This window comes from Micropterus dolomieu, linkage group LG04 (assembly GCF_021292245.1).
Source record: "Micropterus dolomieu isolate WLL.071019.BEF.003 ecotype Adirondacks linkage group LG04, ASM2129224v1, whole genome shotgun sequence".
Classification (NCBI taxonomy): Eukaryota; Metazoa; Chordata; class Actinopteri; order Centrarchiformes; family Centrarchidae; genus Micropterus; species Micropterus dolomieu.
This window is the reverse complement of record NC_060153.1, coordinates 8,602,548-8,625,673: the sequence shown is the minus strand read 5'-3', so window position 1 is coordinate 8,625,673 and position 23,126 is coordinate 8,602,548. Positions and strand designations below refer to the sequence as shown.

The 23,126-nt window shown below is 42.5% G+C and overlaps 1 protein-coding gene across 3 annotated transcripts in view; it reads left to right on the top strand.

The window, feature by feature from the left end:
• Nucleotides 1–23,126, top strand: part of cntln (centlein, centrosomal protein) — an 83,718-nt gene that overhangs the window by 26,878 nt on the left and 33,714 nt on the right. For all 3 annotated transcript variants that reach the window (XR_006824740.1, XM_046046894.1, XM_046046895.1), the window contains 6 exons: nt 2,721–2,842; nt 6,241–6,357; nt 14,792–14,892; nt 17,635–17,732; nt 18,691–19,220; nt 21,866–21,947. Coding sequence is in view for 2 of the 3 variants with exons in the window: in XM_046046894.1 (XP_045902850.1) it covers nt 2,721–2,842; nt 6,241–6,357; nt 14,792–14,892; nt 17,635–17,732; nt 18,691–19,220; nt 21,866–21,947 (1,050 nt within the window). In the remaining variant the exon portion in view is untranslated. The remainder of the gene's footprint in view (nt 1–2,720; nt 2,843–6,240; nt 6,358–14,791; nt 14,893–17,634; nt 17,733–18,690; nt 19,221–21,865; nt 21,948–23,126) is intronic.

The following is a 23,126-nucleotide window of genomic DNA, read 5'->3' as shown; positions in this document are numbered from 1 at the left end:
GTGGTTTATTCAAACTGTATGTCCATGTTCTTACGTCCTCTTTTCTTTTTCCACACATGGCAGTGGCCATTGACTGTCAGTGACTTTGAACAACTTAAAGCTATTGTTTGCTGAATAGGTCACATTCAGTGGCATAGCGGTGTCCAGCTGAGTGCCTCCAGTGTGAGGCACTAGAGAGACCTAATGGAGCTTCTTGTTGCTCCGGCCACTATCTTACATATGATTGCTGCTATCAGCTGCTGGGTTATAGGAAGGTCTGCAGCACTGTAACAGTCACGGTCTCCAAAAGGTTCAATTGCACTAGTGCTGCCACTGCCTCCTCAATGACCTTCTCTTACAGTGTCTTTCTCTCACAAACACACACACAGAGCATGCGTAGGCAGCGAAGCAGCAGGAGAGGAGCTGCTCTGGTGAAAGTGGATGCAGCAGGCTTTTTTCTCCTTAAACGAATCAGCTTTATTGGTCTTTTAACCTTCACATGCTCTGACATCTTTCTTCTTCTATTTTTCATTCCCATGTCTTTAATTTTCTCTCTCTGAAATTAAAATACACTTAATTCTCACCTCTCCCATAGGTTAAAGGTCTCAAAATTGGACTTAATTTCTTGTATGTCAGCAGTATATTATGTTATTATATATTTTCCACTGCCATCTTCTTCTGTTTTTTATTTGCACTTTCCCCTAAAGCTGTCCTCCTCCTTGCCTTGTTTTTTTTATCCTTTCCATCTTTCAGGCTGACCAGTGAGTGAGTGATTATGCAGAGGTCATCTCCCTTTGAACACATTCCCAGGAACACATTAGACACCATTTTCTTGTCAGATCTGAAGTGTCTGAGTTACATCACCGGCAGACACCCAGTCAGACGGTAATGCTTAATGTAGGTTCAGACGACACGCATGACTGTCTTAGTTAATGGTGCCATTTACGTGTCTGCCAAGGGGCGTTTAGCATAGGTATGCACAGAAAAATCGTTATTCGCAATGCAAATATGCGACCACATTAATGAGGGTGTTAGTTCACAGCATGATTTAGTGGTTATGTCCTTTGCTTGGATCTGGCATTGAGCAACATGCCCTCGCTCAGCTACAGTTGAGACCTCACCTCAGTACAGTACTTCACTCTGTCCTGTCCATTGTTCTCCAGTTGATCCTATCCAATTCTTTCAAAATAGACTGCCTTTCAAATTGGGTACGCCCAGCCTGTACCATTGACATGTTGACCTTACCAGCTAACAGCAGCAGACAAACAAACAATTCTCATAATAATGGCCTCTTTTTTTTTTCTTCCACACACTTTCAAGTAAACAGTAGCTGTTGCTGTGTAATTATTTTTCAGCTTGAGAACGTCCACAGATGTGTATGCTGGCTGAGTAAGGGCGTGTATTGATCGGTGGGCAAGGGTCTGTGGCCTGATGACCAGAGCTGGGCTGCACAGAGGAAGCTCTATAAGCAGCCTGGGAAGCCATGATGTGGCTAATGCCCTGCCACTTGCTCCATCCTCCCACCCCATTCAGTCTGCCTCAACTCTACTGTGTCCTCCCCCAGCTCCTAGTTCCACCAGTTAACACTGCCCTGGTCTGGCCCCTTTCATTAGAGTCCTGTTTTTGAGAGGTTGGGGGCAGCTTGAAGGGGCTGAGGATGTCTTGCAGATGTCCTCTGTGAATAATCCGTGGTAGGGAAAATCCATACTTGTCACATTGGCAGTGTGAATGCGTATCGTGTGTGTATGTGTATGTGAGCACACCCGTTGTGTGTCCGCTGCATGTTTGTGTGCTCCCTCTGTTCTCTTTGTCCTTGTTAATAATAACAGGGCTGAGGGCTCGCATTTCCCTCTCTGCAGGGCAGCCGTGTCATATCAGCAGTAAACAAGCTCCTTCCCTTCAGAAAGCACTCGACAACTCTCCCTAGCCCTGGCCACTCAAGCAGAAACCTGTCCTGCACTCACATTCCTTTCACTTTCTCTTTTGCTTTGCTCTCTCTTTCCTCTCTTTCTAATTTCTCTGTTCTCTCTTTCTCTTTCCTCTATTTTCACCAGCTGCTTTTCTCTCTTCCTTTGCTCTCTTTCCACCTCTGTTTGTCCTGCCTGTTGAAAGTGTTTTCTCCATCGCCCTCGCTGTTAAGGTCAGTGTGATGGGGAGGAGGGGTGCCCCTGACAAGAAAAATCTATATGTTGTCTTCTCTTACTCCTTCTTTAAAGCTGGAGCCCAATCTCGCTGTGTTTTAATAGCTGTCAACAACAGTGTCAGCAACAAACCCAAACCCTACAACCCCCTCCAACACAACACGTGCTGCTCATCAGTTGGAAACTCCAGAGAGTGAGTTTCTTTACTGGTTAAAGAGTGTGTGTGTGTGTGTGTGTGTGTGTGTGTGTGTGTTGTGCAGTGTGTGTCGTGTGTGTGTGTTCAGCTTGGTGTTCTGTGGCCCCATTGACTCGTCGTGTAAATTTCGTTCTTTAATGATGTCTCAGTTTCCCACTGAGAGTGGAAGTACTTGTCAATGAGGAAGGCGAAGAGAGAAAAGAATCTGGACCTGCTGGTTTCTGCAAGGCAAAGGTGTTTCCGTTGTACACCTGTTTAAATATTTAGACATTGAGGGGCTTTTTTCAGCTTCCCTGCCACACTGCTGTGCCAGTGTACATGAAGCTGACTTTTTTCAATGAAGTTATGTTTCATTTGACATGTACAACTTTTTTTGGGGGGGGGGCCTTGTCTGTGCCTTACAGATGAAGGAGAATGATGAGCTGAGGAGAGCTCATGATAAACGCCGTGAACGCCTGTGTCTGATTCAGACCAACTACAGGACAGTCAGAGAACAGCTGAAAGAGATGGAGAAATCAAATGGCTTGTGAGTACACACTTTAATGTTAATGTAAAAAAAAAAATGATTGTCACACAACACTGGGGAAAATGTGACAAAATTAATATTGCACACTCATAAAAAGATTCATAAAACACAGTAGCAGCAGCAGTCAGTAAAAGATGTTTCAAAGCACGACTCACCTTGCCTTATGTTAAAAGCCCTTGTGAAATGCTACAACCGTCTGAAACCACTCACAAATAGTCTTAGGGCCTCATTGCTCTCCACATGTTGTCTGACAAGACCTGAGTGCTGGATTTTGGAAAGTGGGAGAAATTCCTTCCTTTGCCTTTTGAAAAGCTCAGAGGTTTTAAGCCCTGTCAATTTGGGCCATGCGTGTGTGCGCGCGCATCTCTTCTCCCTCAGCAATCATTAGGATGTGAGAGCCAGAGGCTGGAGGTGTCTGGTCCTGGGGGGTGCAAGGTGTTTGAGAAGGCCTGTGGAGGAAAGAGGGCCATTTCCTGCTTCAACCTGTTATCTTTACCAGAAACCACGGGATTTTTTTTTACACAAAGTGGAAAATGTGCTGGAAAATGTCATTAATATAAGGGTCTTGTTCTCTCCATTGTCTCCACAAGTCTTTTCCCACTTTTTCTGTCTCTGTTTCTTCTCTCCAACAGTGTCGTTGAATCCATTTTAAAATGTAACTAAAGGTGCATATGTTTGGTGGCCACGCGGGAGCAAAGTGTTGACCCTGTCAGCTGTTTTCTCTCTGGGTTAATTAAAGAAAACAGCAGTGCAATGTGAGCCCGTGTGAAAGTGGAGTGAGGGAGAGAGCGTGTTCAGCGCTAGGCTCGACTCGGCTCATGTCAGCTCAGCGCGGCTCAACAGCATGTGTCTGAGACAGTGGGAACAAAGACAGAGAGATGTAGAGAGAGAGAAAACTCTCAGAGTCAACACCAGTTGTGCCACTGTTATACATTTTAGCAGGTTATCAAAGAAATTCTCTGCTTAGTGAAATAAATAAAGGTCTTGATTTTATGATAAAAAACATTTATCTTTATATAATAAGGCTGTGGTTAAGAATAAAAAGATAAGAAGACCTACAAATCCATAATAAGTTTGTAGTATCATTGTCAGTGTATCTGTGTTTCATGACTGATTTGACATAAAATTGATGCAATAGGCAGCTTTGCCCTTTTCAGTCAGAGCCCACCATGGCACCAGCCAGTCACTCAATATTATGATCCTGGCATTCATTTGGCATTAAGCCCCATCCTTAAATAGCTGTTAAACCCATTGGGGTAATGCCAGCCTGAATGAGAGACAATAGAAAATGACTTAAATACTCCCATTAGTGCTGGGAAATCAAGGCCCTAACAAGTCAGTGGGGATAGGCGTTGAGTCTCATTGCATTTCCAGCTTGTTAGGGATTTCCCTGTAGCTTCCATGCTGTGTTGTTGCCTTTTTGGAAAGATGCGGGAGGGGGCGTTTTTGTTCCCTTTTGTGTGTAGGACCAAAAGATGAGACTGTGACTCCCTCCTTACCTGCCACAAACATATTCCTGTACTTCAGTTATTGTATAAGCCAAATTAAATATATTAGTGTTAGACACCAACATAATTTTTCTATACCTTCCAGATTTTAGTTTCCCTCATATCAATCTTCACCCCTCATCTGCAGAATAAGGTATTGAGTTAGACAATTGCTTGCTGTACGGCAAGCTGCTGAGTGACTTCACCAATGTGTGTGATAACCAGTCCCGCCCTAGATAGAACTACCAGCCAATCATAAAGCAGACGAAAGATCCATTGGCTCATTAGCATGCAGGTGGTGCGCAGTTGACCAGTCCCAGTGAAACCACCCTGCCATTCACCATTACTACCATATTTTCCAAAAATGGCATGGAGAGGGGAAAAAAGCCAACTTCATATTTATATTAGAGAAGGGAAAAAGTTTTTTAATCAGACTGGGGATGATGGGGGTGAGCAAATAAAATTAAAGGTTATTAAAGCATCCGTACTCTGATCAAAGTTGCGCCCATAAACAGATTCCCCCTGAATCAGAGCAATTAGCCGCAGCGGCGTGGAAAAGTTCTCTCTATTTCCTCCTGCTTAATAATGGAAACTAGGATACCATAGGGGAGAAAGCACTGAGGCCTGGAGAAGATAGCTCTCTCATGGCTCCATGTTCAACAGCTTTCAGACCCACTGTAAACAAATTAAAATGTATAAAGCTTTACCGTGACTTAATAAAGCTTCATACACCTTTCATAAGGAATGCAGTTGATACACTACATACCTAAAAATCACAGAGAGAATTAAAACAGAGCTGTGGGTAAAATATCATGAACTTTTACAGCTCCAGGCAGTGTTAAGATAGTTTTGGCTGAATTCACTGCGTGCTTGCAGTAGAATGAGTAAAAGTGTATCAATCTCTGTGACTATACAGTGAGATTATCCCTTAAGTAGCTTTGCATTCTGGGAAACTAACTCATCACACACATACACTCAAACACTACGAAGGGCTCCAAATTGCTCACAGGGGCATTAGCAGTATTAAATGAAAACATTTGCCGTTCCTCAGTAGCCTCAAACTCCCTGACACCAGGGTTTAACTAGTATTAGTGTAGCGTAGCTGTGTCTACATAGCCAATAATGACCATGGCAAAAAGAGCCCTCTGCAATAGCACTGACCCTCACAAACCATTTCCACACACCTACCTTATTGATTGAGTAAAAATGAGAAACTGTAGTGTGTGTCTGCATAATGTGTGTGACAAAAATGGTATTCTCCCCTCGCCTGCTACTTTTGCAGTCTGTGGATTTCTCACTAAAAGCAGTTTTAGTTTGCAAATGAAAGGCTAATTGGAATTGAATGTGTTGGACTAAGACTGATTGATGAGTTCTCTGTGTGCAGGGATGCAGTTGGGGGCAGTAGGGACTGTGTGTGTGTGAGAGAGAGAGAGAGTTGAATGGGATGTTCAATGGAGGGGGTAGCTACTGAGCACAAAGTGTCATTAAGTATTCATAAGTGAGGTGTGGACATTTGAATGACCTCGTTTGCGAGTATGTTTTTGCCATTATTTACATTTGCATGGCACACAGGGAATGGTCCACCGCCCTGCCACACGGGCAGTGCCCTGGGCTTTAAAAAACATGCATACGTGTGTGTGCATGATCTGCCACGGAAATGTCAAAGTCAAGGCTGCTCATTTGAATACTGCTAAAGATGGCTGAATAACAAAAACAGAGGGAGACTAAGGGGCCTTGTTACCCCATGTGAATTGGCCAGAGGCAGCAAGGTAATGTTGTACAGTAGCAATCATTTTCCCTTGTTAGTATGTTTGCTTTCCATGTGTGTGAAGCTATCTCTTCAATTTAAATGTATTCCTTTGCTTGCTTCTACATTTGTTCCTTTGGCTTATATATTGCGTATGTGTCCAGGCCAGGTGGAAGGATGCAGCGTGCAGAACCATGGCAGCTGAGACAAGAGGACAGTGATGCAGTGTGGAACGAGCTGGCCTACTTGAAAAACCTCACTAGGAAACTCTCCCTTGAAAAGTAAGTCACTTGCTGTCAAAGTCGCCTGATAGATAATACCAGTGTTGAGTATGAGTATGTTTGAGTGCGCGCACACACATTTGTTTAAAACTGTCTCTTTCTCTCTCACACGTGTACACGCATACTGACGCTCACTCCCACTGTCCCTTCTTGTTTGTGGGTGTTAAAATTTGAGGGTGCCCTTCCCATCTTCACAGCATCCACCTAGCCTTCCACATCATTACCAGCCAGCAGGGGCCAAAGCAAGATCATTAGACTCTGTGCTCATTTGTAAAATTGGCTGGACGAAAATTCACACATAAAAGTGCAGGAAGTAAAATCACATTATCAGAATCCCTGGCTGTGTCTTTGTGAAATAACTGCATTTTTAATTGAACATTTATGCCAACCTGTTGTCCTGTTGCTAGTGTTGTTAAGTGAGTGCTATAAGTCAATTTACATACCTATAGTCTGTAAACTGTAAGTGTTATTGGCTCAGAGTTGTGTGACTTTACTTTCTGCACGAGGTGCTTTTCATTTAATTACTTTATTTGTTACTTAGTTTTTCTTTTTCTCTTTCTGTCTGTCTTTCTTTCCTCCTGTTTCTCCCTTCTAGTCTGTCTCTGGGCGTAGTATAGCCATTGTCTTGTTTGATCTAGAGGAGCCCCTGCAACCGTACTACTAACGCTGACCCTCTATGATGTTATACAAAGCTTGGCCTAAAGCGTCTTCCTCCCTCCTATCTCCCCTAGCCTTCACCTCTCCTCACCTCTTCCCTCCTCTACGCTATACCTCTGTACCCTCCTCTTCCCCTCTTCCTACTTGTCTTCCCAGTTGCCTCCCTCTAGCTCTCTGTGATGCTGCAGTAGGCTGAGCCCAGAATTCTGGTACTTGCCCCCCACCCCCTCTACTGCTTTCCCCTCTACTCACCCCCCTGCCCTGTCCTCCTAATCCCAGCTGAGCTCATTATGATATAGCCTGGCTGCCTCTCTCCAAGCCTGAGCTGTCCGAGCTAATTACAGGCTAGCAGCCCTAGTGCCGCCGATGCTGCCTGTTAAGGGATGTCCATCCGCCTGCCTGCCTGCCCGGCCACGACTAGAGCTGAGCAGAGCAGAGGACTGGTTGGTCGAGGGGGGGGTGAGCAGGCTACAGTGAACACACAGGGTCCTTGGAACTGACCTGTGGAGGGAAACCACGAGGGATAGATAGCGGCTGGCCTCTTTCCTAGCTGTGTAACTGGCCTGTCCTCCGGGGTTAGTGTTGATCCCCTTTATGTGTCCCTGACGTGCTCCACCTCATCTCCTCCATTCCCGCCCCCAGGGCCCCTCCTTAGCCGGGTGGCTGGTGCAAAGTAAACTTGGCTGGGGTCTTTAAACTTGTGCTTTAGGAAAAACTCTCTGTTCCAGGGCACGCATCTACACACACACACACACACACACACACACACACACACACACACACACACACACACAGAAGGAGCAGGAGTGAACAGATAGTCTTGTTGGTACTGCTATGGATGACGCCAGCTTAACCAAACAGCTTTACTTCTCTGCAATGCAAATTTATGTAGAGGGGCAACAGAGAAGGCAGAAAAGTGTGTCCATCATAGTGCAACAACAAGAGTTTGTGGAAGCTTAACTGCCAGGAAACTCTTGGGGCACGCAGTTGCAGCTTGTTGTTCTGTTGACCGTATTATAATGATTGTGCTTGTGAAGGTTATGCTAGATAAGTGTTAGCAATGATTCACTAATGGCTAATTATCTCCTGGCAGCTGAAGAATTTAGGGCCAAATAAAGACCCCTTATAAAGCTTTAAATGCCTAGTGGCAGGGTTATCTGTTTAAACTCTCTATTTGTCTCTCATTTGCTCTTCCTCATTGTCATGATATTGTGCACAGATGCTCCCCATCACCTCCTCCAAAAACAGCACTTGTAAAACACTGTCTTGAGGCCCAAATGACCATTTCCCAGAATGAATATTGCTGGGCTAACTCCTGCTCAGTGGATCCCCACAGTGTTAAGAGAAGGTTATGAAGCCCAGCCTCCCCTGTAATCTCTGCACTCGAATTGGAGGTTGAGCAAGAAGGTGAAACGGGTCTGTTTGTCTGTTGTTTTGGCTGATCCCACTAATGATGCAGTGAGCAACAAATTGCTTTTTCTTTGACAACTTTTTAGAAGAACCTACAGCAGGACCTGTTAGCAGCATGGTTTCTTGTGTCACATTATAAATGTGATTGCTGGGCAACAAACCATTTCATCTACCTCTGTTGAGTAATGGAGTGTTTTGTGGGTATGTGTCTCTGTGAACATTGTTAAGATATACATTATTATTGTTATTAGTAAGTACATTTAAAAAAATACATGGAGTTCATGGCCAAAAGTGTGTGGAAACTAGAACATTGCACCCATTATAGTGTTTAATGAACATCTCATTGTAAAACCACAGGCATTAAAATGGAGTAGCTCCTTCTTTGTCATTTCCATCCTCCGCTCTTCTTGGAAGGCTTTCAACCAGATTTTGGATCCTGGCAGTTGGGATTTGCTCCTATCAGCCACACGAGCATTAATGAGATCGGTCATTGATGTAGGGCGATAAGGCCTGGCTCGCAGTCGATGTTTCAAATCATCCCAAATGTGTTAATGTCAGAGCTCTGTGCAGTCCAGATCATTTCTTCCACACCATAACAAAAATTCTTCATGGACCTTGCTTTCCTGCACGTCAGCATTGTCATGTTGAAACAGGAAAGGTCATTTCCCCAATGTTTGCCGCAGAATTGGAAGCACACAATATATATCTCAAATATCATTGTATATTTCACCACTAAGATTTCTTCGTTAATCGAAACTAAGCTGCCTAATCTAAACATGAAAAACAACCCCATACAATCATTCCTCCTCCACCAAACTTTACAGTTGCCAATATGCATTCAGGCAGGCAGCGTTGCCCTGGCATCTGCCAAACCCAGATCTGTTTGTCATGGGTGCAGATGGTGCAGCACAATTCATCACTCCAGACAACGCGTATGCATTGCACGCATGGATTGTATTTAAGAAGTGGACGTAGCCACCATGACCTCACCCATTGATTTGTGGACTACCATTCTGAAGCCTTGAGTTTGGCATTTTGGTCGTTGCCATCTTTTTTTGGAACCAGAAGTGACCTTATTTGGAGGTGGGGAAGATAAGCATGCTGTATTGTGAAGACTTGAAACAAGGGCTCGTGACCATAAAGTCATTAGGAAAATGTTTAATGACGTAATAAAACAAAGGAGAAGTAGGGTCATTTTGTCACAGACTTCTATACAATTAGACTTCTTTTTGTAACTGTTGGAGTTGCCCCTTGCTCCTCATTAAAAAAAGAATGCAGCTTTAAGGCACTAACTAATTGGCTTCATTTTTCAGATCCAAAGGCTATGTCCACTTCTTATATACAGTCTATAATTGCACATGATCATCTCAGGATGTGTGTCACTCCTTGGCTGTGGAAACCCATGTCATTAAGGTCCCAACAGTTCTTGTATTAGGGTTGTGCAGTGATCAGTTCTGATCAAGTTCATCAATTGCCAGATGCAATTTAATACAAGCTGTCAAACCCAGAACTAATGATGAAATTTCCCTGTGTTAGCGTTTGCCATTGTGTCATGAAATTTGGTGTGGGGGGAAAAAAATAATAATAATCACCTTACTGGAGAAGTTGAACTTGCACACACTTTTCTGTCTCTTTTCTGTCACTTAAAAATGTGTTGACAGGAATTCTATTTATCCATGGCAAACCAAGTTGTATTTAAAAACTTTTTTTGATATGGGACTGCTCTGTTGCTTTCATTATTTAGTCAGCAAACAATCCTACGACAAAACAGCCTCTCCTTTCTGTAATCATGTGATTAAGCACAAGACCCATGACATGAAGACCTACCTCTCAACATTTAACCAGTTTAGAATATCTCTCAGATTAGTTGTCAACTGATATGGATGGCCGAATGACTATATATAATGCTGATATCAAAACAAAGGAAAGTCAAGTGTAATTTTATTATTATTATTATTTAATTATTTTATTATTATTTAAGTACAATCTAATATACATGGTTATCTTAGCTAGTAACATGTTGTGGATTTTTTATTAATCAATGAAATATAATAATACATTGGGCTATGCTTTAGATTTCAGAACGTGACTCCTGTTTAAGCAATAGTGGGGTACAATTTGTCAGAAGTGATGTATTTACACTAGCCGGTAATGGTTTTAGATTAGATTTGCGGTCATTTAGGATGAGAGGTGATGTTGACTGAGGAAATGTACTGCTCCAAACATTGACAAGGCTCTCTGCAGACATTTTCGTGTGTATCAGCCTCGTGAAAGCAGGTTTCTGCCGATGATCTCAAAATGCCAGATATCGGCACGATTAATCGGCTACCCGATTGATCTACACTATCTTAGATGCATGGTGGAGTACTTTTAAGTGACACATAAACTAGTTGACACTAGTGGATGATTTTTGATTGAGATTTGATGGCTTGCAAGCACATACAGGCATGGTGGGCCAGAAAATTCGCAGTGGGATCATTTTATCTGCCTCATTATGCATCTGTCTGCAGCACACCATGTCTGTGCTTGTTAATTGTTGTTAAAGGTCTGTTGGTAAAAAGAGGCAGGGATTATTTAGGCCCCATAAACAGAATAAACACATGCAGTGCACCCTCAGACTTAAGATGCTATACTCAGATGACATCAAAGCATAAATTAGCCAGCGATTACTGGGGAAAAAGCCTTTGAGATAATTTGCACTGCAGCAGCAGTGAAAGCGCCTTTTATGGAGAGTGACCATTATGGACGTGAACCTCCCCAGTAAGCGACGTTGACTCTAATTAAGTTTAATAAAGTTTACCCTGATGTTCCTCATATTCCTCTATTTCTTTTCGTTTCATCTTGATTTGCTAAAAGGTATTAGAAGTAATGAGAGTCTTTTGCCCTCCGGACCAGGGCTTAGTTGGAGGAGGGACACATTTGCTCACACAAACACAAACAGAATGTTTTATGCATGTTTTTAAATCAGACAACTAAGATTTTTCCTTCATTAATTATTTGGTAAATTAATTATTGTGTAAAAAAAAAAAAAATTGCTTTACACTTATTAATTATGATGCAAGCTTCAGTGCGCCATCAACTCAGCTACAATAGCCTCATAACATGGTGAAATTAGAGCATAAAGAACAGTTATTTCAAAGAACCAAACCTCAGAAATACAGTTCACACACAGTAGAGAATATCGGGCCTCTTTCCTGTCGTATCCAAATTATCTGCGCAAGTGGTATTTACTTGTACAGATGTCTTTCTCTTCCTCATTTTTTTGTTTAGTAAATACAACTTTATGATATTGTTTTATTTCATATTATTTAGGATACCTAGCAGCATCAACAAGCCTCCTAAACAGGGAATATTGTGGACATCCTAGGTTGTTTCCAACAGTGGTTATTACATGAATCCCCATTTACCTTTCATATCAGTGCCTGTGGCTGGATAACCTAACTCTTAAAGTCTCACTGTTGCTGCTGCCGCTGCATCGCCCACAGCTATAATACAGCACAGAGCCATGTAAACTCCACCAGTCACCATTTCTGCTGACAGCAGTGGCTTATCCACCCAAACTCCCTCCACCAATGAGCAGCCCTCTAGCCTGATTTTAACCATAGGGGAATCCCCCCCTCTCACCCCCCAAAACAAGATTTTTTTTCCCCAGCGATAAAAATGCCAGAGGTGTTTTCGCTTTCTCACCCTATTCCCTGCTCTGTCTGTGTATTTTTATGTGCCAAGCAAGAAACCAAGAGGAGGCTGGCATGTGAAAGTACAATGGCTGCAGATGATGTTGTGTTGTACACCCTTGTGGATGGAGGCTGGCAGTTTGTGCTCTAAGCTGTGTTAGGTGCAACACAGGTAGAGACGAGATCAAATGACATGGAGTGGATAGCTCAGGGCTGAAGTTCTAGCACTGCATGAGAGAGAAAATGTTTTCAAAAACGGGGCCAAAAGAGCGGCGTGAGACACAGACTTACATCGCAGACCACATCATTACCAAACATAACACCTGTCTGTTGCCTTTAGTTTGGTTTCTACCAAGAAACTTCTTTTGCTTTTATGCTTGCTGAGTGTTATTCTACCTTAGGTGAAGCGGCAAGTTGAGAGGGAATTGGAAATTGTCCGGCTAGCTTCATTTGATTTATCATCCCGATTTAAAAAAAAAAAAAAAAAAAAAAAAAAAAAAAGAAGAAAGGGGGGGGAAAAAAGTCTTGACATACTCTATAGCAGGTACAGGTGTAGAGAACATTTTCTCCACTGTGACAGCTTGAATATGACAGGAAAACGTGGTTTCATTTCAGAGAAATTGCAGGTTACGGGAGGTAGTCCAATGTAGGGAAAAGGTCAGATGGAGGCAGCTATAATGTGATGCAGATCTAAAACATAGCTCCTTGAGGTTGGGATTTAGCTCATTGCTACTGCAGCCTTGCAGTATTGCCTAAACATCCTTTGGAATTCTCAAAGATACTCTTTCCCCACCATCAAAACCCCAAAAGGCTAGTAATAGTAAGCATCTCTTTATCAAATTATGTAATCACACAGGGAAGCAAAGTATGAGGAGTGAGACTGTAAGGTAAGATTGGTACAGTCACCGTTCAAGGGAACAGTTTTCGTATTTTTGAAATGTGTTTTAATATATCATTTAAGGAAAAGGGGAAAAGGCTGTACAGATTGTAGAAAGATTATTCAATGGTGTAATTGCATAAGAATTTTCTTTTTTTATTGATCAAATTAACCAGTCACAAAACGAAAGTCTTGGCACTAGAACATTGTGACTCACATCATGTAACAAAACTAAAGCAAATGTAACAAAATGGCTTAACAGTCCGTTCTAACAGAGTTCTAAAATATAAATGGGCTTATAAACCAAAGTTTATATGTATTAATTTAATTTTACTTTCACCAAATTACCATGACAAATATTGAAGATTAGTCACCATATTTGTATTATTGCTCTTATAACACCCCTAGCACTGCTTATTCACTATCTATGGCAGGATTGTGAACACACTGCCGCAACTGAGTGTTACTGAATAAGGGTGCAATAGTCTTCCATCTCCAGAATGTTATGATGTGAAACTGGAAGCCCCTGGCCAATGAACTCCATCTGCAATCTAAGCCCTTCTCCGTCCAAGAAAGTATGCTTATCCTTCAACAAAATTGAATGTTTTGCATATGAACTTTGGTTTAGTGTCAATACCATCAGCATCTGAAAAGGCATAAAAGAGAAACATGAGATGGAACAGGCTCCTTCCGCGTGCTGCATATTTCAGCTCATTTGTCCCATTAACAGCCTGGACACATAAGGCAGTGCTGGTTTCTCATCGACTTGAGTTCATTTATGGAGGAAAATCTATAGAGGAACGACACATATCCATCTGCTTCCTCACCCCCCCTCAGGGAGAGTCATTTGTATACTTTTTTAAGCTGCGGTCAGCCATTAGACCAGGCCTCTACTGGACTGTGTGGGCTAAAAAGCTAATTACTATTCTTCCCTTTGCTATGGCAGTAACTACTTAGTCATTTTCTTGGCACATGTATGGAAAAATCTCTTGGTTGATGCAACAAAATTAGATTGGTTGAAACGGGTGTCTAGTTTCAGTTAATTGCCATTATGCTCATCATAGGTCAGCATAGCCACAAGTGCCCTGTTACTCTTTAAACATTTTGGATTGTATCACACATACTGCACTTGCTGCATGTCTTAAGAAGTCAGTCAGAAAGAAGACCTACTGTTGTAATGAGGTTAACTGAGGGAAGAATGCCACTATAGTAGCAGGAGCTTGTTTCTAGTGTTTCTCTCTGACTCCATGGAGCAGAGGGGAGGGAAATTAGGTGTGTGTTTCAGGTGTGGTTTGTCTCAGTGGGTTTGTGTAAATCCTCAGTAGACTTCAGTTGGGGTCCTAATAATAACTTGAAAGTGCAAAGTCTCGAGTATGGCTCCACATAATTAGCCTTTAGCAGGAATCAAGCTAATTGCAGAGAGGTAATTGTGCACACTTTCCAGTCTGTTATGATGCACACACACAGGCGCACACTGTACTTTCCTACCTTGGCGTTTCATGTTTCTTGTCACTTTGATTTCCAGATGAATTAAAAAGCAATTTAATTAGTTGATTTCTTCACCATGTCATCTTTTCTGTTGGGAAGAGAAAGCCAGTGTGTACGATTCGAGTTAAAATGTGTAATAAAAGTTTCCACAATAATTGAGTCCACAGTGGAATCCAGAGAGATATTTGTGGGGATTTAAAAAGATACTCATTATACTGTTCAATGCTTGTGCTGGTAGTGGGTTTATATTTTTTGGGGGTTATATTACGTTAAATATATATTTGACATGAGCTGTGTGAAAAAACATTTTTAATGTGTGTGAGCGCAGAGCCGGCCTGGAAGAGGAGCTGGACATGCTGCGAGTCCAGGCTGCTATGGACCGGGCCACAGTGAAAGAGCTCCACCTGTGTCTTGCTAATGAACACCAAGGTGAACCCTTTTTTTCTTCATTTTGGGGAAGTAACCAAGTGAACATTAATATTTAAAATTATTATCATCATTCATTCTTCTTCCATTTATTTTTCCCTTTTTCCTTTCTTTTGGTCTGGAAATATTTTGCCTAAATTGAATTATTCTTGCTGCAATTTTACTGTATTGCTCTCTACAATGTTACCCAAGAATGTTGCCACAGGCTTGAAGAACAAAATAGGGGGAAAAAAGCACTGGAAGGTTCACCTGTAATGGTGGAAAAGTATACATGTTTAACATGACAGCATCTTTAAACTGTTCTTCTACCTCTTGGCCAGAATTAATAAGACAACTCAATTAAGACTTGATCAACTCCTTGCAAATTGATTGAGAGATCAAGTAGTGTTCATCTTGTCTGCATATATCATTCCCACTGTTAAAATGCACATCGCTTTTAATCTAATCTGCAACCTTTTGTCAGACTCTGACCACTGCAACCGCAGGCCTTAATTAACTAGTTCAATAACAAATCTGTCCTACATCACTTTAATTTTCTTCACAACCAATGATGGTGTCTGTTGGAGATGCAAGTATGTGATTTAAAGGATGGCACTAATTGAAATGGTGGATCTCCCATTGATGGTCTGGTCAGGAATGCTAGGAAATAATCTCCTTTGAAAGGACATACTTAGTTTTATATCTTGTCAAACAAATAATCACTAAATATAAATGTTACACAAGAGTACTGAGTATCTGTGTCTTTTTGTTTTATGTTATCATGCACAAATCACCTTTCGGCTTATATCAGATAGAAATTCATTCTAATTTGAAGGGTAGGGTAGTACTGTAAATGCTTAGCCTCACAAAAATACTAAAAATGTTTAGTTTGGTTTACTAAAAATTTATACTAAAAATGCCTTGCCAACTGCTGAGACTGGCGGAACACAATGTAGTCCCAGTACTGCTGTTTTTGTTGTATTACCATTAATGTTAATGTCCTATTCTCACTTTAACAAAATGCTTGGTACCATACCAAGTTTAAAAAATCATCCATTAAAAGATGTTAAGCTACTGTGTGGGTGCAGGATGATAGTTGAGATAGCTGTATCTACATGAATGGCATTAAGGGTTATTATATCTCCGCAGGTTTATATTATCATAATGAATTCACATTTATCCGTGTCATACTGAAAAAGAACACAACTGCTACATGGGGAAAACACAGATGTGTTAGACTGCCTGATATATTTAAATAAATAAATACATTGTATATTGTGATGATTTTGGCAAAGACAATCTTACCATTATGTTCATTATTTTGTATTTTAAATAAGGTTTTACTATTTTAGCAGTATTTGGAATATTTATATAGAGACTAAAACCAATATGTTTTAGAGCCACTAGGAAGTAAACTCAACATTATTCAGAAAAAGATGTGAATGGCCACACCATTTGCTCCTGAAGAACCTTTTTGACCAAATCAAAGGGGGATGGAGGGTTGAAGTGCTCACGCCAGGATCACGCTAATGAAAGGCAGCAGATGAAAGGAACTGGGTCTTTGTGCTGCAACCCATGAAGAGACGTGGGTGGGACGTTAATGTATGCCGCAGTGCCAGGACCTCCTCCAACAGTGGGTGACTAGGGAGTCACCGTGTCTTCTTATCAAGGTAGTGCTGAGGTGCCAACTCCCAAGCCACCAGCACTGGAGCTGGATAATTGTCTCCCAACCTGGTTATGTATCCAGCGAACTCGGCAGCCCTCCTGTCCTATTTGGTGCTCTGTCTGATTGAATGTGACATGCTGAGAAGACAAAAGAGCAGGCTAATTCAAAGTAACAAACTTCCCTGGGCAAAGCGTCAAATGCAAAGCAAGGGAGCAGCCGCTCCTCACAACGTAGCCCTCTCTCGTTTTGCTCTCTCCTTCTATGGCCTCTTTTTCTAACTCACTCCAAAAGATCAACTGACCTGAAAAGTCAAGGATCTGAATATTTAATGTTTCCAGCCTCATTGTACAAATTATTTTGGTCATCCTGTCATGAATGTTTAACAGGAGAGAATGAAAGGCAGAAAGTTTTATATTGTTTTGTGTTGCCCTTTGCAGGTATATACTGTAAGTCAGTCAGTGACACTGAGGCTTGTTGGATTGTGTATGCGCACATGAATATGTGTGCATCAAATCCCCAAGCACTTTGACTCCTGCATGTGTTCTGTTGTTATCATAAAGCTTAAATCGTATGTTTGTCAAGGCCGCTATTGAAGTTCTCCGAATAAAGTAGCATGTTAGTCTGCAGAGATTAGTTGTCCATTGGGGAAACATAGTGGACTACAAAGCAGTGCAGCCTGGGGCTGTGTGTTCACAAGGGATTCAAACACTAGTCTTCGTTTGCTTAAGATCTCTAGAGAGGTTGCACATAGCATGTACCAGTGTGTGCTTTTGAACACTGTTTTCCTATTTCCATGTGGACTACTAAATAAAACACTTTTCTGTTAATCAGGAGGAAAAAAGGCTATTTGATAAGATTTTAGAAACACGAGGTGAGTTTTAGATGTGAACATTTCAAGTCCCTATGAAAACAACATTAGTGATTCTGCGTTCCTTGTGATTTGATTGACAAAAGAAAAAAAGAGACTGGACCGTAGGAAGGAAATTAGACCTTGGTAATGCTAATTGATTTAATGTACCCTCTTTATTATCATTCTATTGATTGAGCAGCCTGAGTTTGACACATCATGTCACAATAACGAGCTTTGTTCCCCTTCGCAGAATTGCTTCACAAAGTGGTAGAGGAGCGCCAGGTCAAAAGCAGCACTCCGAAAAAGCTTTCTGTTTCTTCAGAGCGAATGGAGCAGTCATTTAAAAAGGTACAGCGCTATGCCATCACTAAGTGTTCTTTGTCATTGCCAATAAAAGAAGCCCGACAGAGCCATAACTTCGCACAATGCCTCTCCGAAGTGTTCTCACTCTTTGGAGAATTGGTCATGTAGTCATTTCCAAGTCAAGTGTCAGCTAGGAAGTAGATTCTTTTTTATCACAAAAAAAGACTACAAATAACCACAAATAATAACTGTAGGGGTGGAGTAGAGAAAAATGTACTTGTAGGTTATCCCTTAAAAAAAGTTGACCATTTAACATCAGTTTTGTAGCGGAGCTGTTAGTAGTTTATACATATTTGTGCACACAGGCTTTTAAAACCCCTGCTTACATGAGTTCATATGTTTCCCCACTTCTGCCTTCATGGCAGTGAATCATCAAAAGTGAGGATAACTGTCTAATTTTGTTTGAAAGGTACCAGGCTTCACCAGCGGGCAGAGTGAGAACCAAATAAAAGGGAAAAATTGCCTGGAGGCACAAACCCAGCAGGCATTCACTGTTCTCTTAAACAGTCTCCACCAAAGATCTAACAAATAGACTAAGTGCTCCTGGTTGCTGCCTAGTTAGGGGTGATCAGGGTAAGGGGGTGTTAGTCAGATGTCCATAGCCTTGCCAGGCTGGGGAGGGGCTGGTTGCTCCCCCTCATGGGTTCAGCCATACTCTCAGCATATATGCATTGAGAAAATGGAGAGGGTTGCTACCCCACACAGGTCAAACCAGGAACTGGCCTTTCTGATAGACATTTTCACTTAAAACTTATACTGTACAACAACAACAACAACAACAATGGAGTGAAGTTAGGCTTGGCATGTTGTTGTTTTTTTACTAGCATTGCAAGAGCGGTGTGTTAAGAAGTTTGAGTATTTATAGTAAAGAAAAAAACAGATATGCAAAGGAAAAAACTGGCTATGTTGTACCACTGAGGCCCCATATTTCTGATTCCTTCAGATTGAACAGCTGGAGCAGAGGATGATGTCCCTGGAGGAGGAGACAGAGAGGCTGAGGGAAGAGAAAGAGCAGCTACTTGAGTCCAAGGAAGACTTGGCCCACAACTGCCGCAGACTCAAAGCCTCCCTGGATCATCTGCAAACCAAGGAAGCTGCCCATGAACAGGCAGCCCAGGCCGAGGCCCTGGCCCAGGGGGAACGGCATCGCAGCAAGATCATGGCTCTAGAAGCCCGGCTGGCTGCCTCTCAAAAAGAGGCTACCAAGCTTCATCATCAGTTGCTGAAGCTGAGACAGGAGCTAGGGATCCTCAGAGCAGCCAGGGACTTCTATAGGAACCGTGCAGTAGGTCCTGCGTGGGCAGGTGGGATCGCTAGCAACATTAACAGCAAGGTCAAATTCAAAACAACAAGGCTCAGAGGTCCGCTACGCCAGCGTAGCCACCGAACAGTCAGCCCCAATCAAGCCATCAGGTGGCAAGGCTGCAGCCCCAATCCCACTAAGGACGAGTGGGAGGACATGAGCATAGATAGGTAATGATACACACATGCACGCACACAGATGCACTTATTCTCACTGCCTCCTTCCTCATTATTTTTAGGTGGTTGGAGTGGAGTGGAGAGGGTGGGCTGGCTGAATTGTGGGGGGCCACGCAGCATCGAGGGGACAACGTGGATATGCAAAGCGTAAGCAAATGGGTGATTGAATTTCATTGTCTGTCTAGTTGGTATTCAGGAACCAAAAGAAGAATGCGAGCAAGAATGATAGAGAGAAGGAGAGAGGAGGGGGAAACTACTGTCAGATCCTTTGAAATATCCTGGGACGCCTTGCTTGGAGCTTATTGACTGAAATTTGCATGCAAAATTAGCCACCTCTCCACACAAAGTTGAACCGATGCCAGAGAAGCCCAGGGATAAGGGGGCCGCCAAAGCCTTGATACCTTCCAGTGCTGCCATTTTCATGCACTAGTCACGCTACCCTGAAATTGACAGTTTGGCAGTTTGATTTAATTTACTGGTCCTTTGCATATTCACTAACCCCCCTTGACAGCACTAAGGATCCCCCTGCAAGTACCAAGACCCCCACCCACCCACACACCCGACCTCCTCCACGCATACACACACACAACCATGCATGCACGGAAGCTAACCCCACCCTGTGTCTAGTCATGTCGGTTATCTTGTGGCATGTCAATTCACAAATGTGTGTGCGCTACTCTTATTTCCTCCAGCCACCCCACCTTAACCCCCTCCCAACACACACACATACACACACTTCCTTTCCATCTAACCCACCCTCCTCTTTCCTCCCCTCGCTTTAATTTAGTTAGATAAATTTTGAATGACCCTATTCGGCTCAGTACCAGATGTCTACAAGCTGTTTAACACCCTCTAAATTAAGAACCATCGACAGTAATTATTTCATGTATGTTTTATGCAAAAAAGCCACTGAGCCAACATTTATTGAGTGATGGTCGGAATGATTTGATTTCAAACACTCTGCGCTATCGCTGATATTTATTCCCCTTCACTTTCTCTCCCTGTATGGCTCTCCCTGTCCGCTCTCTCTTTTGCTCGGTCCTACTAACTCGCCATCCCTTCACCAGCTAATTCATCAGGCTGTAATCCACCCTATCTCTATCCACATGAGGCCGTTTAACAGGGACTGGGTGCAGCTATGCCCTGCTTTCCTAATGCCTCTCCATGTGGCTAATAAGCAGCAGTCTAATATACGCTTTACCTGAGTGGAGGATCTAAGTGGATTTGTGAAAAAGGGGTCTAAACTGAGATGTTTTCTTATTTAAAGCACCTGTCAACTGATTTGTTACTGTAAAGCCTTCTGCGTCTCTTATCTCGCAGTGGTCTTCTTCAGCAATATGTCTGGTAAGCGCTCCTGGAAATATAGTACGTCTGCTTAAGGAGGTTTGGCCTAAATAGTGCCAAATAAAGATGTCAGACTCGTTAAGGCTACTGACAAGTCTTTGTTTTTTTCCTCTCCTTTTTATCGCTGCCTCTGGCTCTCTCTCTCTCAAGTTTTGAACTGCTGAAGGCAGCTGACCGTTTTGAGCAAATCAGCAGTTTTGTTAGAGAGTGGGACAGAATGAGAGCAGGCGGGCAGGGAGAATATCATTCTGAATCGTATTGAATTGTTCTATTGGTAAGAACATGTAGTGTGTGTTTATGAATGGGTTACATATTTGCTTAATTACTGCTGGAATACACTACATTACAGATGGGTGAAAAATGATTGACATGTGCTGGATTTACAAGGAAAACCTACTTAAGTGTCATGGTCAAGTGTTAGGCCACCACTAGCGCACATAGCTTCCGTGAATCATCACCATAACATGCCAGCACAGCACAGGACACAACTTTGATGGATACAGTTACAGTGACCCTTGTACACTGTAGACAGGTTGAGTATCATGTGGAAAGTATTTCCAAATTAATAGAGAGATGACTTCAGGATTGGATTCACTAAATTTAAGTCAGACCTGTTTAGCCATTAGCCAGCATGAAGCGTGTAACCCTGGTCTTAGTGGTGGTGATAAGTGATCCTCAGCAAGTCCCTGTGCCCCTTTAAGACCAGGTTTAACCCTAACTAGCCCCAAGACCTGTCATGTTCCAGTTAGATCCTCTCTCTGTGGTCTTTACCTCCGCTGCTTCTCCCAGGCCCCACCTTAATAAACCCGCCAGCGTAAATGTCACTGGCTTCCACCTTCACGTCAAAGGTCACTGTCAATAAACGTGTGTGTGTGTGTGTGTGTGTGTGTGTGTGTGTGTGTGTGTGTGTCTCAGGAAGCCCTTACCGTGTGTCCATCAGACGCAACTTTGCTTGGTTCCGCTCAGCCGTGCCTCTCGCACACGTCTGTCACACACAGAGGGCTAATGAAGGCCACAGCCGCTCTCATACATGTTGATGCATTCACCATCAGCACCAGACACTGCAGCTTTTCACTTAATTTACACCCACATTTACACTTTCACTTCTGAAATTGGATGGGACATTGATTTTCTGTTGGAAGGAGGGGGGGCCCAAATGCATATATTTTTGCTTGATGTCAACTAAATCAACCATAAAAGGTAAATTGGATTTTTGTCCAGTGGTGGCACTTTCAGAACAAGGGTTGTGGGTTCAACATCTGGCCTTTAATGACCCTCCTCACTTTTCCCTACAGTAACAGTGGTGAAGAATACTTGGACAGTCTCAACAGTGTGCCCTCAGTGATAAAGGCTGACAGACAACACACAAACAAAAAGGTTGGTCTGTGTCCCTCATCCTTCAATTATTTTTGGATTTTAAAAAAAGGAATAAAGTTCTACAGTCAGATGTTAACATCAGGGCATAGTGTATATTCCCTTGCAGACTACCTTTGCAAGAGCAACATAATTTAGTTAGATTTATGTCAATTTATTTTTGATCCGAAATCTACAACAAATCTTTTTAAATGAGTTAGAATGTCATGTTCAGCAAAGTAAATTGTTCCTTATGTATTAAGACATAATCTGTAGAGGTACCTTACCAAACAAAATTGCAATTTAATTTAAGTCAGAAGATTTCTGTGTGCATAGTTATTTACATCTACATTACCACAGCCATAGATCCAGGCAGGATTAATAGCCACCCCAGTAACATTGAAAATTAAATCTGTGTTATGTTTTATTGTACCTCTTACAGTAATTTAAGGAATGTACTCTTCTACAGAGCATCTACAGATTTACTCAAATGTTCAAATGTAGGAAAGGAAGGAGTGTGGACAGAGTACTGTGTTGGTGATGCAGAGAGTGTGTTTTAATTCTTTTGGACATGTCTTTTCCTGCCAATCCAACTTTACAGTTGGTGTCTTAAGCCCAAGCTGCCTATTCTTTTCCATAAAGGCACAAAAATGAACAGTCAAACCTCTGCAAAGGTAATATTTTATTGATGTTTATGTGATTGGTCCTGTAAGTTCTTGTTGCATAATTTGATCCGCGCCACACCGTACAACTTTTAACTGGCCTCTTCCTTTGCTCTTGCATTCACAAAGGCTTCCCTATGTGTGGTTGTCGATGCTTCTTCTTTTCCCTCTCCGCTCCACACCATGAAATCAATAGGCCTAGACCCTTGCTCTTGTCCGCATCAAACTACTTCACAGCAGGACATGGCAGCTTCAAACCCCAGAGAGATCTGTCCGTCAAGAAGAGAGGAAAGAGGGGGACCTTTAAAGATATTCTGTCTTTCCCTCTTCTCCTCTTTCTCTGTTTCGAGAAGGTGGAGAGGAAGAGAGGGTTGTTGTTGTACATGTAGCCAGGGAGCTGTCAGGACCCTTACTCTCAGATCCTCTTTAGTTTCCCCACTCCAGATCCGCTAAATGTGCCCATCAGCTCCTCCGGGCTCATCGCTATGACAGCCCTGGCCCCTCACAACATGCTATGTCACAAACCAAAGGGTTCATCTCC